The 18,845-nt window shown below is 31.3% G+C and overlaps 1 protein-coding gene across 8 annotated transcripts in view; it reads right to left on the bottom strand.

Annotated features, from left to right (window-relative positions):
* Positions 1-18,845, bottom strand: part of LOC139514510 (unconventional myosin-XVI-like) — a 119,926-nt gene that overhangs the window by 73,841 nt on the left and 27,240 nt on the right. For all 8 annotated transcript variants that reach the window (XM_071303860.1, XM_071303864.1, XM_071303865.1 and 5 more), the window contains exons 10-20: positions 18,043-18,153; positions 16,251-16,316; positions 13,348-13,575; positions 12,745-12,859; positions 7,568-7,715; positions 7,107-7,212; positions 6,179-6,296; positions 4,633-4,704; positions 3,182-3,317; positions 2,324-2,396; positions 327-476 (exon numbers count right to left, since the gene is read on the bottom strand). In XM_071303860.1, coding sequence (XP_071159961.1) covers positions 327-476; positions 2,324-2,396; positions 3,182-3,317; positions 4,633-4,704; positions 6,179-6,296; positions 7,107-7,212; positions 7,568-7,715; positions 12,745-12,859; positions 13,348-13,575; positions 16,251-16,316; positions 18,043-18,153 — 1,323 coding nt within the window. The remainder of the gene's footprint in view (positions 1-326; positions 477-2,323; positions 2,397-3,181; positions 3,318-4,632; positions 4,705-6,178; positions 6,297-7,106; positions 7,213-7,567; positions 7,716-12,744; positions 12,860-13,347; positions 13,576-16,250; positions 16,317-18,042; positions 18,154-18,845) is intronic.

Below are 18,845 nucleotides of genomic sequence, written 5' to 3'. Positions count from 1 at the left end.
CTAATCAGATTCAAAATAATTGATGCCTGCTATACTTTATTGTAGTTTTAACATAGGTAGGCATTATATTTGTGTTATTTTAGCCCTCACTATCGCTCAGGCAAAAATAATCAGGAATATAATGCCTACACATAATAAAACTACAATAAAGTATAGCTTGCATCAATTATTTCTTAATTAAACATCAAAGTTATTTTTTCAACTGAAGGGACTTAAAAATTTTGAAACCGCAACAATATCTACTATTCGAGAAAATCCTTGAAAATTTACCATTATACTTAAATCTTGAAAATAATTTCTATAATCCTTAAGTTTTTGCAAGTTACCTCCATAAAGGTATCCAGTATAGACTGATTATTTTTGTAAGTCAAATCCACCAATTGAATGCCTTCTAACATACAGTCCTGTTGTTCTTTGTTAAACAGATGCTCATTGGTAAAATTCTGCATCTGCTCATTAGCCAAGTTGATACAAATCTTAAAATAAAATAAACTTTGAAAAGATGTACATATATTGTATAATTAAAGATAGCAGACAATCAAACGCTTTTAAATTGTGTTACATTTTGTCATCACTTAGCTCGTTATAGCTTACAATATAATACAGTTTCAGGGATCTCCATGGATGAAAATTAAACGATGGAGGAACTTTCACCATTACAAACCGTGTCTACGTTGTACAGTGTAGCGCGATCAGAAGTATTTTATCCCTCCATACAAGGAATGGTGAACATGCTAATTCATTGCTTATTTAAATTATATTCATTTGAATTTTCATTATAGAATAAGAAGTATCAATATTTTCATTTATAGCCGTTTTTAACCATTCAAATGCCAAGTCTTCATAGTCCCCCCTTAGTCGAGAATGACCAAAAACTGTCATGAAGGTCTCCATGCAGATTTCTTGTATTTTTGGTAATTGTTATGGGGGTTAAAAATCATATGATGTGGAGCTTATTTTTCATGGACACTGTCAAATTCAGAACCCATTACCGGTATGGCTGATTTGCAGCAACAACAAAACGATTCGTACGGGTTATGTAAAAGGTTAAAGAGATTTGTAAAGCAAACGTTGACAAATGAAATGGTTTTTAACGACTTTATCTGGCAAATTGATGCTGTGCAACATGCATCTTTCGAGTCTGAATAGAAACCAGAAACGCGGATGTATCAATTTGATTGTAATATACGAAATGAATTCGGAATTATGATAGGATATTTCTTTACAGGAAATATTGAAGTTTTTACTTTTAAACTTTTAAAGTAATTCTAAATTATCGTTACAGCAGTACTCGAGTTATTTGCAATGAAATAATATTTTCTGTTTTGCGTCTTATTTTGTACTTCTTAAAAAAGGGGGATGCTGATTGCGTAAATCAAAATAAAGCACATGTTCGACTTGTTAAACTGTTTTCTTTGTAACTGGATTATTAATTTATTTATTTAATTTAAATTATCATAATCATTTGCTGAAACTTAGTTGATTAATTCGACAAATGGATCGTCTATCCTCAGATAGTATTCTCCTGTCTGGATCTACCTGTACAAGCTCAGGTACAAGTGATTAGCGATCTTAATCTGGATATCCCTCAGATGTTAGAACTGTATTGGATTATAACATAAAAGGCCTAAGGGTTATGCAATCACATGCATTTGATTATAATTGATAAAAAAAATGGCGTCGGGCTACAAAAAACCATGAAGTTTTGAACGATGGCGGAAGACAATTTAACGATGGCGCGAGTCATTTGACGATGGCGCAAGACATTTGAATGATGGCAGGGCGCCATCGTTAAACAGGCCATGGAGATCACTGCAGTTTTGATCATTGCTGAGGGCCATATGGTACCTTGTACAATTGTTCACATCTTTGTCTTTTGGGTTTTGATGTGTAGTTGTCTCATTGGTGATATATACCGTGTCTCTTTATTTTTTTATCATTTACACAAAATAAAACATAATTATGTGTGTCAATTTTGAGTGAACTGGCATATCATGTTATTTCATCCTATACTTAGTCTATCATCAAGCTGGAATATCATTCAATACCATTGAAATATGATATAAGACAACGCAAAGTCAGCAGATTTAAATAATCAGGTAAAATTGTATCCTTTCTTTGCTAAAAAATTCAAGCCACAGGGCAAGTAAAATCTGTCTTTTATCTACATGTGTTTCTCCAACTATTATCAACTAGCCATGGGTGATTATATGAAACCAAAATTTTCCCTTTGATGTCAAGTGTGAATTTCACACATAGACTTTTGTAGAGTCAAATGTAAAATTGTAAATCTTTCTCATTAATTCTTAAGGAAACTATTTACCTGCTCAAAGCTATTCACTTTGAAATTTTCAAAGCCAAATATATCCAATATACCAACATTACACTGTTCAATGCTAGAAAAAAATAATATCATTTTGTGTTTTAATGTACAAAATACTTAATCATTGGGGTATCTTGCAAGTTTTAAAACCTTCCCATTAGATACCTTAGTAAAATTCTACAGCAACTTACATATTTAATGGGGGTGTTCCAACCCCCTTAACCCTCCCCTGGATCCACCTCTGGAAAGTTGTCTTCATGAATTTATGAAATTCAACAGATCATATTTATCAAATGCTAAACAAAATAATAAGCATACTTTTCAAAACACAGTTATGCATTAATAAAGGTTGGACTGCCTTGAATTCTGACATATTTCATCCAATAACTGTGTTCTTTACCTGAATTTTTTTAATTTAATTTCAGGGCCAAATTGATAATTGCATAATTTCTTGGCCAGATTTCCTCAATTTTCTAACATTCATGCACAAATTAAAAAAAAAAATTTTTTGCGGTTGTATAAAAAAACGGTGATTCTTTAAAACTTCTCATGTTAAAAATTGTAATATGTGTACTGTTAATTCAGAAATTATTGCGATATTTTTATTATTGCAAAAACTGCTACAGGTTTATAATCACAATAATTAAAACTTGCATTTAAAAAAAATATTGCAAACATTAAATCCCATTTTAGTCTTACTCATGTACATATTTTTATGAACTCTAAACTATCTTATTATTTTATGTTGTTGTAAACAATAATCCCTCATTTTCTCATTCAGATTGGAAATTGAGCTCCTCTTTCATTTTCCAATGCTAAAGAATAAAGGTCAAGTGATAAAATATTCATTACTTGTACCTGTAATATGTTGGTTCAACTAGTTGATTTATGCCGTTAACAATCCAACTAAACAATCGGCTATAAATAGCTTTGGCGAGAGCATCACGACAATCAGAAGCTTGTTGTACAGTGCGGTCTTTTTTAATCTGTTCACCTACAACATGCAAACCACATGCACACATGCAAACAAAATAAATATAAACAGAATTAGTAAGCCTCTGTTAATTGCTACTTTTTTCAGATGAAAACGAAATTTAATAATTCAAACAAATAAAAAATATTTATAAAGTCTATAATATTTACTTCAAAAGTTAAAACCAAATAATCCCAAACCAGCAATTATAAATGATAGAAGTAATATTCTGATAACAACTGAAAAAAGCATGCATATAAAATAAAATCTCAAACCAAGGACAAACAACAACAACAAAACAAGCTATTTTTTAGGATTAAGCACACTTTTTGTAAGTTTAAATTCTTGGTGGCAATGGAAAATTGTCATACACTATTAAGGTCAAGTTTTTTCTGTGACTGTTAATGACATTTTTATACTAAATTCATGAGAAGTTGGATTTGTACTGATTGATATTTAGTCTTAGATAATATAATATATATAATTTTTGTTCTTAGTTGTTATTGGTTTTGAACTAGATTTCAGTACTCTCAGATGTGTACTTTGTGTATTTTGTGTATTTGTCAGTTGTTTTTGGTGCCTTGTATCCAACAGATTTTTTTATTTGTTACCTCAATGTACCAGGTTAGGGTTGGCTTGCCTGCAAACATGTTTAACCCCACCACTTCTATATGTGCCTGTCCTGCAAACATGTTTAACCCCACCACTTCTATACGTGCCTGTCCTAAGTCAAGAGCCTGTAATTCGTTGGTTGCTTTGTTGATGCATAGCATATTCGTTTTTACATTTATTGTTTTGGACATAAATTAGGACATTAGTTTTGTTGTGTAAATTGTTTTACACATCATTTCTAGCCTTTTATAGCTTGATATGCAGTATGGGTTTGCTCATTGTTCAAGGCCTTACAGTGACATATAGTTGCTAATCTTATACATTATCAATGATTCATGAAACTGTTGTTGTTGCTGCTAGATTATTTTTTATTGGTATTCTATTCTCAGAGATTCTTAACAGGAGTGTAAAATGAAGGCACTATCCCAGCTAAAGGATAAAACCCTTCAAACTCTCCCCTATTTCAGTTTCTGTTTGATCGTCGTATTTGTCCATGGTTTTGATGACAACAGCTTTATTTGATCACTCAGACAGATGAAGGGTAATATTTGTATAAATTTGCAGGATGTCTGATAAAAATGAAGGCACTATATCCATGCAGCAAGAATTAATATTGGATATTTCAAGAAACCCCCCTCCTAGAAACAATTGTTCACCCATTTTATTTTTTTCTGATTATCAACTCCTTCTTAATTCTCATGAGTGAGCATTCACAATGACATACCTCTTGTTGTTGTGTACTCTGCTACTAGGACAGAACTGAGTTCCTCTGGTGATACATCAAGCATGGAGGAAACTATAATTATAAAAAAATTATGACATATCCCTAAAAATCAAAGACAACTGTTTACTAAAAACAAAAGTATAAAGTTAAACAAGCTAAACAAAGGTTCGAAGCATGTTGACAATAGATATAAGAAATTAAAAAATATATAGGGATACACCACAAGCACGGGGGCACATTCTACTGCATCCACATAGCATGAGCAACAAACCATGCAGTAAATACCGGTAGATATAAAAAATCAAAACAAGAATGTGTCCAAAGTACACGGATGCCCCACTCGCACTATCCTTTTCCATGTTCCATGGACCGTGAAATTGGGTAATTATCTAATTTGGCATTAAAATTAGAAAGATCATATCATAAGCAACAAGTGTACTAAGTTTCAAGTTGATTGGACTTCAGCTTCATCAAAAACTACCTTGACAAAAAACTTTAACCTGAAACTCCCACTTTCATTTTCTATGTTCAGTGGACCGTGAAATTGGGGTCAAAAGTCTAATTTGGCTTAAAAATTAGAAAGATCATCTCATAAGCAACAAGTGTACTAAGTTTCAAGTTGATTGGACTTCAGCTTCATCAAAAACAACCTTGACCAAAAACTTTAACCTGGACGGACGAACGGATAGACGGATGAACGGAGCCACAGACCAGAAAACATAATGCCCCTCTACTATCGTAGGTGGGGCATAAAAATTAAGCATAACTCCCTATAAATATATATAAATGTATAAATCCTTGAAATTCCAATCACATATAAATGCTGGATAGCAATTTTCTTAAAACTTGAGTTTTATGAGTATGTCACAAATTTATAAAATAAAACAATGTGCAAAATTATCAAAACTCAATGGACAGTAAATGCAGGAGTTTGTTCAATATTTATCAATCCATATGGAAATGGTGTACAATCAATTGTGTAAATGAAAACTTATATTATGCACTCATCACTAGAAATTAGCATGTCTGCAAAGGTCTCTCTTGTGGGTCTCATTGGGATTTAAGCGTGACGCGGGTTTGCCGATTTTTTGTAAGCGTGACACGTGAAAGTCAAATTATTGTGTCGGGGAAAAAGGGAAATGAGGTCTAGCGGGACCAGGGAAATGACAAAAAAATGAGAATTGCTTACGTACATAGTGTAAGCGGGATATGGGAATCTGACAAAACAGTAAGCGGGATCCGGGATAGGAACCCCCCAATGAGACCCCCTCTCTTTCTACATAATCAAACAGTAGACCAATTAAATAACTCTATTAAGAATGCAAAACTAGCTTTAGAATAGCTGAAGTAGATACATGCTTTTATGATCCATTTCATTTCATACCAAGAAAATTATTATGCAAAAAAAATACTTCTCAAAATTAAGATTTTGTCGTTTATATAAAACAAAACACAGTCTTAACTGATTTATTTGCAAGATGAAAGTAAACTAAAACTGTGTAAATTATAATTAATTAATTCATAATTTTCACTAAATTAACATTACCTTCTTCAATTTTGTTTTCATTTGCAATAGTAGCAGCATCTGTTTTACTATGTGTAAAAAAGGTAATATCACCAATATGGATTACTGCAGCCAAGGTCAGCAGTAAATTCTGAATATCCTATATAAAGAAATAAGAAAATGTGGTCAGAATTCAAATGTATTGTCGCAAAACAAAAAAAGCACAAAATATATAATTATTTGAATGTAATTAAGACACATAGGCTTTTGTCTCTGATATCTCTTAAAACCTTAACCTCAGATAAACAGACATATAAATGGTAAAACAGGTAAACTAATATTCAAAAGGTACTATAAGAGGTGAGCAAACTTCTAAATGGCAGCTAAATGGAAATAATTTTAAAGGGTACTACAACAGTTGAACATTGATCAAAATGATAGACAAACAAACATTAAAATGGTACAAGAACATTAACAGATAAATTAATTTTTAATCCATGAATTAATAAGTAAACAAACAAGGGTACTCCAACCAGTAAACAAACATTTTATTAGTTCTTCAATGAATGAAGCACATCTAAATTAAAACAAACAGGGACAATAAACTTGAAGAGGTTACAACACATCCAAAATATGATTTACTAGAACCATGAGTGATTACTTTTAAAATATTCATACATTAATGAATCAAGTTGATTGGACTTCAACTTCATCAAAAACTAACTATACTAAAAACTTTAACCTGAAGCGGGACCGAATGACAAACCGATGAAGGGACGAAAGGGACAGCGGACAGACAGACCATCGAACAAATGGACGCACAGACCAGAAAACATAATTACCCTCTACTATCGTAGGTGGGGCATAAAAAATCTTGCAGGTATCTGCAACATCAGACTTATAATTGTAATTTAACTTTTTCTAAAAATGCTACAAAAATAAACAATGCTTTTTTTGACTACAAACTTACATCAGCAGAAAATCCAATAAAGCCAAGACATTTTTTAAGGTCCCAGAATTTCTCTTTGTTTTCTTTATTTTGTAGTTGTGTCATTTCAACTCTACTTCTTACATATCTGTAAAATAAAACTTTGTTCATAATCATGTTTAATCAATAATTATAAAACTTTGCAAAAGTCAAGTTTGGTTGCTTGTTACCATAGGAATACTATGGGCGTCTGTTTTTCAATGTATAGAGTCATTAATTTAAAGACATAAGTGTATATGAACATGTTTTTATTACATCCCTATATGCATATATAAAACATTTCCTTAAAACTAAAAAAGAAAAGTCAAATTGTTTATTAATTAAAATATTTATATTTGTTATTAAATTGACATCAATCTAAAAATGAGAGCTTTTGCACCACATACAATAAAGGTTATACAGATACTACTCTGACCTTCACATCTAAGGTAAGCAAATTTTACCTATGAGCATTAACAGACTGCAGATGAAATAAATTAAATTCTTCTGGTGTTAGTCCAGAAAACATCCAATAAAATATATGAAAATTTCTTTCTCCTTCATTCTGGTAGACAACACGAGACTTTTCCAACAAAAACTCTGTCAATTTTGCTGCAGAATAGAGATATCATAAACATACAAGTCATTCATAGGTATGTATTTTTGTAACAATGTCCTGTTTGATCTCACCTCATTTATACAGATACCAAACACATAACTTTTATTCATTTTGTGGAATTTTGTGTAAATTAAATTTTTTTAATTAAAAATTAGAAATGCCTTACCTCTGCGAGATGAAATTCATGAACTGATGAACCACCATGAACTGTTCATGAATGTTCATGAACAATGCATGACTGTTCATAATGAGTTCATTAAGTTTCGTTCATGAATTTAGTTCATGAATAGTTCATAAAATGCAGTTCATGAATATTTTCTGAACTTTAATGAACTGTAAGTCAGTTCATAATGTTCATAAATTGTTCATAACACATGTTCATGAACATTTTATGAACTTTAATGAATTAATGAATACATAAAGTTTATAAAAAAATTCATAAATTTGACTGTCATACAAGTTCTCATAAAATTTGACATCCATTACATTGTATCATGACATCACAATTAAAGTGCTTTTAGCATGACCTCTAGTTTATTCATTTACAGATCTTGAGATCATTTTGAGACAAAATTCAGTTGAATAGCAAAAGTGTAAATACATGTATGAGGGGGAGGACAGGGGTAAGGGAGACAGGGAGGAAGGGTGTAGGAGAAAGGAGAAAGGGTGTAGGAGAAAGGAGAAAGGAGAGGAAGGCTGGGAGAAAGAGAAAAAGTTGGAGAAAAAAAATAAAATATGAAAAAATAAAATATCTCTCTTTTTTGTGGTAAATTAAAGAAAATAAAATAATCATTAAAAAAAAATCATTTAACAACAGATATTAGCTCAGCACCTTTTTCTTTTTTTCATACTATGCCAGAAGAGTGTTACATTTTTAGAGTCATACAAAATTTGGGACTCACTTTGAAGTTTTGTAACTTACTTTGAGCTGGAGATGTTTCTCATGTTTCGTTTTTACAATCATGACAAATTTGGTAAACTTAATTTCTTTCTTCTAAAGATGTAATTTCTGATTGTCTCTCAAAGTTCAAACATGTGCCTTTCTTAACCATCATACGGCACATAGAGGAACTTGGAAAATAAGGACAGATTAATGACAATTCATTCTTTCCCAAACATTGCAGACTGGTGTCAATAATTATCATTATTAATGAATTACGTTTACCTATTGTAAAACGCTTCAATGACTTTGACAAAAGATTACAATGTAGACAAATGATTACAAGTGACTGGGAAAATAGAAAAACGTCATAATGACGTCAGCAAAATGATGTTTTTGACGCTTACAATACAAATGAAGATGTTTGATGAGGAGTGAAGTAATATAGCTGTCAAAACAAAGCAGATTTGTTATCAGATAAGTAAATTATATATATTTTGATTATATTTTTTTGCTGAATAACTATTTGTTGAAGCATTTTATAATAATTATTGATTAATTAAAATAAATATAAAACACCAGAAAGTAGCCTTTACATTTTACAGTGTTAGTTTAATGATTTCCATTCAGGAATAACTGATAGATTTGTACAATATATTGTATTTCAAGGTAAAAATAATTCATGCTTCAGCCACTCTTATGATTGTGTGTGGGTAAATTAAAAGGGGAAAAAGGGGGGTAGGTACATTATTTGAAATGTCATGAAAAGGCTGAAGTGATATTCATGTTATTAATCTTACTCTATTGATATTTTAATAAAAACAACATTTATTAAATTAAATTATTACATTGTATTATACCTGTTAGAAACTGTTTAATCTTGAGTGCTTATTTATAAAAACAAATATCAAGGACTTTTGATTCTTTGTGGAGTGATTTTTGATTTTGCAGGGGGAAACTCAGATGCATTTATTGATTAAAAGATCTGTTCAACTGTGAAGAATTTCAAGCAGAACAACTGCACCAAGATGTTATTTAGCATTTCTAGTTGGAAGTCCTGATACAGCAATTTTAATTACAGACAGGAAGAGAAGTTTACTTATGATAATAACACAAAAAATGAAAATTCAAAAAAATCCTTTTAAATTATTTCATGAACTTTAGATGAACAGTTCATGAACTACAAGTGGACAGACAATGTTCATGAATTAAATTACTAATGAACAGTTCATAAACACAGTAGTTCATGTGTTCATGAATGATTCATGGACTGGTATGGTTCATGAACAAATTCATGAACAAATTCATGAATCATTCATAAAAAAATTCATGAACTATACATGAACAGGACATGAACTACAAATGGACAAGTGTGTTCATGAACTATAAAATCATGAACAATTCATGAATAATAAAAGTTCAAGAACTATTTTTGTTCATGAACTTTAATGAACCAAAGAGTTCATGAACACTTTCTGTTCATGAATAGTTCATTATTCACTGGTTCATGAACGTGCTTGTCCATTTGTAGTTCATGTCTAGTTCATTAACTGTTCATGAATCTTTTATGAACAATTCATGAATTATGTTCATGAATCATTCATGAATCATCCATGAACATTCATGAACTATTCATAATCATTTCGCAGGGGTATTCTTATTTTACACTATTGCAAATCATTTAAAAATTACAATACAATATAGTCCACAATATATACAATATAAACTAGTCCTCAACTGTAAATACATGTAAGCATAAAGGAACCAGATGCTCCGCAGGGCGTAGCTTTATACGACCGCAGAGGTTGAACCCTGAACGGTTGGGGCAAGTATGGACACAACATTCAAGCTGGATTCAGCTCTAAATTTGGATAGTGATTAAATAGTTGACACAGCATAGGTTTCTGACACAGAATGAATGTGTTCTAATGAACTTAAAATTTTTGTTTTCTCTTAGAGCAATTCACTATGCTGTTGAATATTAATCCTCTCAAAAAAATGTTTGAAGAAATTTTCTTTTTTATTTATGAAATTTCAAATGAGAAAAATTGAACCCAATTTTTTTAATCACATCCCCCTTTCCCTTATTCCAAAACTAATCTCAATTAAAATTTCTAATGGAGTTTGCAACAATAACTACTCATTTAAATACATCATAAAATATTAAGATGTAAAAAAACTGCTTGTTATCACTGAATGGTAAAGATTATTTTAATTTATCAGTTGGTAGTAAAAAGTGAATATACATTGTATATTGTATATAACAAAGATTTAAGTTGATTCTGGACAAAGAAAGATAACTCCAATTAAAAAAAAATCTTACTATTGCACAATATTTTGCAATTAGATATTTCTTGCTTACTATTCTGGACAAAGAAAGATAACTCTAATTAAAAAAAAATTTGCTATTTCACAATATTGTGCAATTAGATATTTCTTGCCATTGCGCAATACTGTTCAATTGAAAAGACTTGCTATTGCACAATACTTAATATAATAATTTTAGATCCTGATTTGGACCAACTTGAAAACTGGGCCCATATTAAAAAATCTAAGTACATTTTTGGATTCAGCATATCAAAGAACCCCAAGATTTCAATTTTTGTTAAAATCAGACTAAGTTTAATTTTGGACCCTTTGGACTTTAGTGTAGACCAATTTGAAAACAGGACCAAAAATGAAGAATCTACATACACAGTTAGATTTGGTATATCAAAGAACCCCATTTATTCAATTTTTGATGAAATCAAACAAAGTTTAATTTTGGACCCCGATTTGGACCAACTTGAAAACTGGGCCAATAATCAAGAATCTAAGTACATTTTTAGATTCAGCATATCAAAGAACCTAACTGATTCATTTTTTGTCAAAATCAAACTAAGTTTAATTTTGGACCCTTTGGACCTTAATGTAGACCAATTTGAAAACAGGACCAAAAATGAAGAATCTACATACACAGTTAGATTTGGTATATCAAAGAACCCCATTTATTCAATTTTTGATGAAATCAAACAAAGTTTAATTTTGGACCCCGATTTGGACCAACTTGAAAACTGGGCCAATAATCAAGAATCTAAGTACATTTTTAGATTCAGCATATCAAAGAACCTAACTGATTCATTTTTTGTCAAAATCAAACTAAGTTTAATTTTGGACCCTTTGGACCTTAATGTAGACCAATTTGAAAACGGGACCAAAAGTTAAGAATCTACATACACAGTCATGACAGTTAGATTCGGCATATCAAAGAACCCCAATTATTCAATTTTGATGAAATCAAACAAAGTTTAATTTTGGACCCTTTGGGCCCCCTTATTCTGTTGGGACCAAAACTCCCAAAATCAATACCAACCTTCCTTTTATGGTCATAAACCTTGTGTTTAAATTTCATAGATTTCTATTTACTTATACTAACGTTATGGTGCGAAAACCAAGAAAAATGCTTATTTGGGTCCCTTTTTGGCCCCTAATTCCTAAACTGTTGGGACCTAAACTCCCAAAATCAATACCAACCTTCCTTTTGTAGTCATTAACATTGTGTTTAAATTTCATTGATTTCTATTTACTTAAACTAAAGTTATTGTGCGAAAACCAAGAATAATGCTTATTTGGGCCCATTTTTGGCCCCTAATTCCTAAACTGTTGAAACCAAAACTCCCAAAATCAATCCCAACCGTTCTTTTGTGGTCATAAACCTTGTGTCAAAATTTCATAGATTTCTATTAACTTAAACTAAAGTTATAGTGCGAAAACCAAGAAAATGCTTATTTGGGCCCTTTTTGGCCCCTAATTCCTAAAATGTTGGGACCAAAACTCCCAAAATCAATACCAACCTTCCTTTTGTGGTCATAAACCTTGTTTTAAAATTTCATAGATTTCCATTCACTTTTACTAAAGTTAGAGTGCGAAAACTAAATGTATTCGGACGACGACGACGACGACGACGACGACGACGACGACGCCGACGCCAACGTGATAGCAATATACGACGAAAATTTTTTCAAATTTTGCGGTCGTATAAAAACAAAACCTGAGCATATTTTAACTACTGGTTAAGTCACTGGTATATGAGCATGGAAAATGTATATAATATATAACTGTCAAATTAGCCATCACACATAATTGTTTACAGCATATTTTACCTCCAACCAATTTCCCCTGCTGACTAAACATCAATTCAATAAATTTAGCAAAGCGACTAGAATTATCATTTATCATTGTCTGTGCATTCCCAAAAGCTTCTAACAAAGGATTCACCTAAAACATCAAGATCATATTTAAATTGTGCTACTAGCAGTTATTCATGATAAATTTTCAATCAACAAACTGTATTATTCCTGTGATTAATAATATTACTATTTAAATTCAGAAACATTTGTGTGCATTAATTATTGCAATTGTTGAACAATAGACACAAATGTGAAATTAATGATTGCAAATTCCAGAAATATTGTAGATTCATTATTATTCGTTGGATACCAATTTTCATGGATTTTTTTGTATGTATAGAGGAACCAAAAAATTCAATGTTTGACGAATTAAATTTTCTATGGGAATGTATGTAGACATTGTTAAAACCAAAAAATCAAATATCCACTTAATTGGAAGTTTTCGTCAAGCAATGAAATTTGGTTACCAACGAAAAATAAATAAATCCACAGTACCGCATAGAAATAGTTCTATCAATAAGTTTTCATTTTGCAGAAACAGGTTCCTCATTGCCAAACTATAGATTGTACAATTACCTGGTTAATTTTGTTATTCAAGTTTGCCTCTTCACTGCCAGTAACCCTAGCTAGATGTTGGACCAATAATTTACATGTTTCAGACTTCCCTGCTCCACTTTCACCACTGATGACACAGCACTGGGAGGTTTTATTCTTCCTCATCAAAACATATGCCTCCTCAGCTGTACAATAAAGATGAGGAGGTAGAGAGGTTAAATCTCCTGTCATGTGATACTGAGTAGAAACCTACAATAAAGATAAGGAGGTAGGGAGGTTAAATCTCCTGTCATGTGATACTGAGTAGAAACCTACAATAAAGATACGGAGGTAGGGAGGTTAAATCTCCTGTCATGTGATACTGAGTAGAAACCTACAATAAAGATAAGGAGGTAGGGAGGTTAAATCTCCTGTCATGTGATATTGAGTAGAAACCTACAATAAAGATGAGGAGTTAGGGAGGTTAAATCTCCTGTCACATGATACTGAGTATAAACCTACAATATATCCAGATGCTCCGCAGGGCGCAGCTTTATACGACCGCAGAGGATGAACCCTGAACAGTTGTTCAGAATACTTGCAAGTATGGACACAACATTCAAGCTGGATTCAGCTCTAAATTTGGATTGTGATTAAATAGTTGACACAGCATAGGTTTCTGACACAGAATGAATGTGGTCTAATGAACTTAAAATATTTTTTTTGCCTTTGAGCTATTCACTATGCTGTTGAATATTAATCCTCTCAAAAAAATGTTTGAAGAATTTTTCTTTTTATTTACGAAATCTGAAATGAGAAAAATTTACCCCCCCCCCTTTTTTTTTCTCATCCCCCTTTCCCTTTTTCCAAAACTGATCTCAATTCAAATTTCTAATAGAGTTTGCAACAATAACTACTCATTTAAATACATCATAAAATATTGAAATGTAAAATAAAGTGCTTGTTATCACTGAATGGTAAAGATTGTTTTAATTTATCAGTTGGTAGTAAAAGTGAATATCCATTGTATATTGTATAAAACAATGATTTAAGTTGATTCAACTACTATTCTGGACAAAGAAAGATAACTCCAACCAATTGAAAATTTCTTGCAATTGCACAATATTGTGCAATAAGATATTTCTTGCTATTGCGCAATACTGTGCAATTGAAAATATTTGCTATTGCACAATACTGTGCAATTGAAGATTTCTTGCTATTGCACAATACTGTGCAATTGAAGATTTCTTGCTATTGCTGAATACTGTGCAATTGAAAATTTCTTGCTAATGCACAATACTTAATATAATAATTTTGGATTTTGATTTGAACCAACTTGAAAACTGGGCCCATAATCAAAAATCTAAGTACATGTTTAGATTCAGCATATCAAAAAAGCCCAAGAATTCAATTTTTGTTAAAATCAAACTTAGTTTCATTTTGGACCCTTTGGACTTTAATGTAAACCAATTTGAAAACGGGACCAAAAATTAAGAATCTACATACACAGTTAGATTCAGCATATCAAAGAACCCCAATTATTCAACTTTTGATGAAATCAAACAAAGTTCAATTTTGGGACCCTTTGGGCCCCTTTTTCCTAAACTGTTGGGACCAAAACTCCCAAAATCAAACCCAACCTTCCTTTTATAGTCATAAACCTTGTGTTTAAATTTTATCGATTTCTATTTACTTATACTAAAGTTATAGTGCGAAAACCAAGAATAATGCTTATTTGGGCCCCTTTTTGGCCCCTAATTCCTAAACTATTCGGACTTCAACTCCCAAAATCAATCCCAACCTTCCTTTTGTGGTCATAAACCTTGTGTTTAAATTTCATTGATTTCTATTTACTTGTACTAAAGTTATTGTGCGAAAACCAAGAATAATGCTTATTTGGGCCCTTTTTTGGCCCCTAATTCCTAAACTGTTGGAACCGAAACTCCCAAAATCAATCCCAACCTTCATTTTGTGGTCATAAACCTTGTGTCAAAATTTCATAGATTTCTATTTACTTAAACTAAAGTTATAGTGCAAAAACCAAGAAAATGCTTATTTGGGCCCTTTTTGGTCCCTAATTCCTAAACTGTTGGGACCAAAACTCCCAAAATCAATCCCAACCTTCCTTTTGTGGTCATAAACCTTGTGTTAAAATTTCATAGATTTCTATTAACTTTTACTAAAGTTAAGAGTGCGAAAACTAAAAGTATTCGGACGACGACGACGACGACCCAGACGACGATGCCAACGTGATACCAATATACGCCCAAAAAATTTTAATTTTTTGCTGTCGTATAAAAAGGATTGAATGTTCAATTGTTGTTGCATTACAACCAGCAGCAAACATCCCATGTATATTAAGGACAATCATATATAAATGAGAATTGAATATATATCTTTCTTTGTACGTGACAAACATTCTTAATCAGATGTTCAATGTTGGAGTTCAGTCCACATGAGGACATGTGATTCTACTCAGACATAACGATATCACTCTGATTCCATCAGTCTTTGTTCTTGTCATTAAAGTCTTTGGTTTGATTCTTGCTGTGATTAAACACATTGACCTAAAATAATTCTTTTTTAAAGTGAAAATGAGTGGTGGTCTGCTAGTCTTCCCATTAAAGGAATCAATGCAATACTGGGTCCAGACACAGATATTGTTATAGTTTATGTTTTTTTACCTTGACATTGCCTGTTTTTATTAAACATGTGCTTTTTGATTGCTCCCTTGGTAACTTCTTTTTTCCTAGAAAACTGTTGTTCTAAAATTTCCTGATTATTTGTATCAAAATTTACAAAATTGTCCCCACTGAGAGGAACATATAAAATGTTGAATGAAGTTTTCATTCAAAATACAAAACAGTATAAAAAAAATTTATCAATTAGACATATTTAGTTAAAATATATTTCTAAAAGAAACTGTGTGTTCATATTACTGGTACCTGTTTGGCATATACTGACAATTCTTTGAATGGATTAACAGCAAGCAGTACATCTCCAATCTTTGTCTAAAATAAAAGGACATAAGACATTTGAGCAAAAATAAAAGTTACAAAATGTACATACGGTCATTTAAGCGACAACATCACAGGACATTTTAGTACTGGAATATTACCCTTATTACCTGTATTTTCAAATAAGTATACAAGATAAAAAAATGTTTTAAAAAATAAGAGAAAAAAAGTAAGTATTTAAGATGAATTTATTTAATCTAATTTTACACCTGAGTAGTTCGACCAGTTCTAGAAAGTTAATGGTAGTGAAGTCCTGAGTTGATCCTGAATCAATTCTATTACCATTCACTATTTAATTTTTCTTTGATCTAAATTTCTTATATCTTTAGCGAAATTTTCCTTGGAACTTGAGATATTAATACTAAGACATGTACAAATTAAAATTGATATAATTTTGACCTAGACTAATAAAGGAAAATAGAGCATTATTTGCTACTCTTTCCAATATAGAGTGATATTTTATTTAATTTTACACCTGAGTAGATCAACCAGTTTTAGAAAGTTAATGGTAGTGAAGTCCTGAGTTGATCCTGAATCAATTCTATTACCATTCACTATTTAATTTTTCTTTGATCTAAATTTCTTATATCTTTATAGCGAAATTTTCCTTGGAACTTGAGATATTAATACTAAGACATGTACAAATTAAAATTGATATAATTTTGACCTAGACTAATAAAGGAAAAAAGAGCATTATTTGCTACCCTTTTCAATATAGAGTGATACAAAACACAAAAAGGATCGGTTAAAATGTACAAACAATAGATCAGATCATCAGAATCACATGGACTTGCACTCCCAGTACTGCCAGCAGGAAATAACGAGGAATCTTAAAATGTCAGCAGACTAGGATATAAATTTCAAGCCCAAACTGACTTGTAAATAATTTCATTGCTGAGTTTGAAGTTTTATGGCAGTGCTATTGTGATTTGATTTTTTTTTGTACCTCTGTCGTTTTGAACCTTTTAGAGCTGTTTATAATCAATTAAGTTTGAAATATACATGTAGTACAGAAAAAAGAAAAATCACTGAACTCAGAGGAAAATCAAATCGGAAAGTCCCTAATCACATGGCAAAATCAAATGACAAAACACATCAAAAACGAATGGACAAGAACTGTCATATTCCTGACTTGGTACAGGCATTTTCAAATGTAGAAAATGGTGGATTAAACCTGGTTTTATAGCGCTAAACCTCTCACTTTGTTGACAGTCTCATCAAATTCTGTTATATTTACAATGAACTAAACAGACATCATAAATAAAATTGTCAAAATATGGTTACAGCAGTCATCATTGTGTAACAATTATAAAAGCAACAATTTAACAGAACACAAAAACATCTATCTACAAACACATTCATTACTTCGCATGTCTGACGTCAGAAAATTTTATACGTCACATAGTTTTGATGTTCAATGTTTATACAAACAATTTTAAAATTTCACATCGGCAATGTTAGCATACAGGGTTAAAAAATCAAAAGTATGTAAGAATTAAAATAGTCTAAAAGTTCTATAGAATTTATAAGAATCCACAAATAGTTCATTCCACTAGCGATTGAATAATTTTGACGTAAAGACTTGTTTTTTTTGTGGAAGGCTGCTAGAGTCTCTTTTTTCATCCTTTATGTGACTTTTATCTTTTAGTTCTCAAAAGAATCCATCCTAAATATATCTACTGGAACTTAAGTAGCATTTTCCACCTCTTATTAAACTTACATATATCTGGTCATCTTTATATCTCTTTTCAATGTGTGACAGTACACTTTCTTCAGATATATCACTCAAATTCTTTAAATTATCTGTTTCTCTTACTTGTGGTAACTGAACCTTAAACATTTAATTTACATTTCTATTAGTTTCATAATGTGAAAGTGGACAGCAAATACATTTCAATTTTTTTTATATATATATATGTGTGTTTATGCATACAAGATCATACACAAAGTTGTCTTGTTACAATTGTACTGTAAATAGATCAGAGCACAAAATGAAATTAAACATTGTTATCATTCATTACATTTGATAGAGAATATAAGATAGACAGACAAGAAGTAGTTATGCTTAAAAAGAGAGAAAATACAATGGGGACAATTAAAACACAATTGTCAACACTACTGTGCTATTTCATGGTGGTCAGCACTTATTGGTTGTGGAAGCTGGAGTACTACCTGAAGATGTCCATCAGCCTTTGATAGGAGGTCACCTCCAAATATCAAAATCTTATCATGTGTCATTGTTGAGAAACATTTGACATTTTGTTTTATTCACAACAAATCATATAATCTTCAAACAGAAAGTATGTTTTCCATATGTATGAACACTGAAATACATAGTAGCTATCAGATCTATACGATACTATGAAATATATTTACAGAGAGAAATGTCACTGAAAGTATGGTCCATTTTTTTTTGGTGGAAACGAAGGGAATGTAAATGCATTTACCATAATATCATACTTGTCTAGCATCCCACAGAAACTATGATCTCTAAGTGTTCAGTGAGATGAAATGATGGAATAA

The sequence above is a fragment of the Mytilus edulis genome, chromosome 3, assembly GCF_963676685.1.
Source record: "Mytilus edulis chromosome 3, xbMytEdul2.2, whole genome shotgun sequence".
Classification (NCBI taxonomy): Eukaryota; Metazoa; Mollusca; class Bivalvia; order Mytilida; family Mytilidae; genus Mytilus; species Mytilus edulis.
The sequence above is the reverse complement of the archived record's forward strand: the minus strand, read 5'-3'. Positions and strand labels throughout refer to the sequence as shown.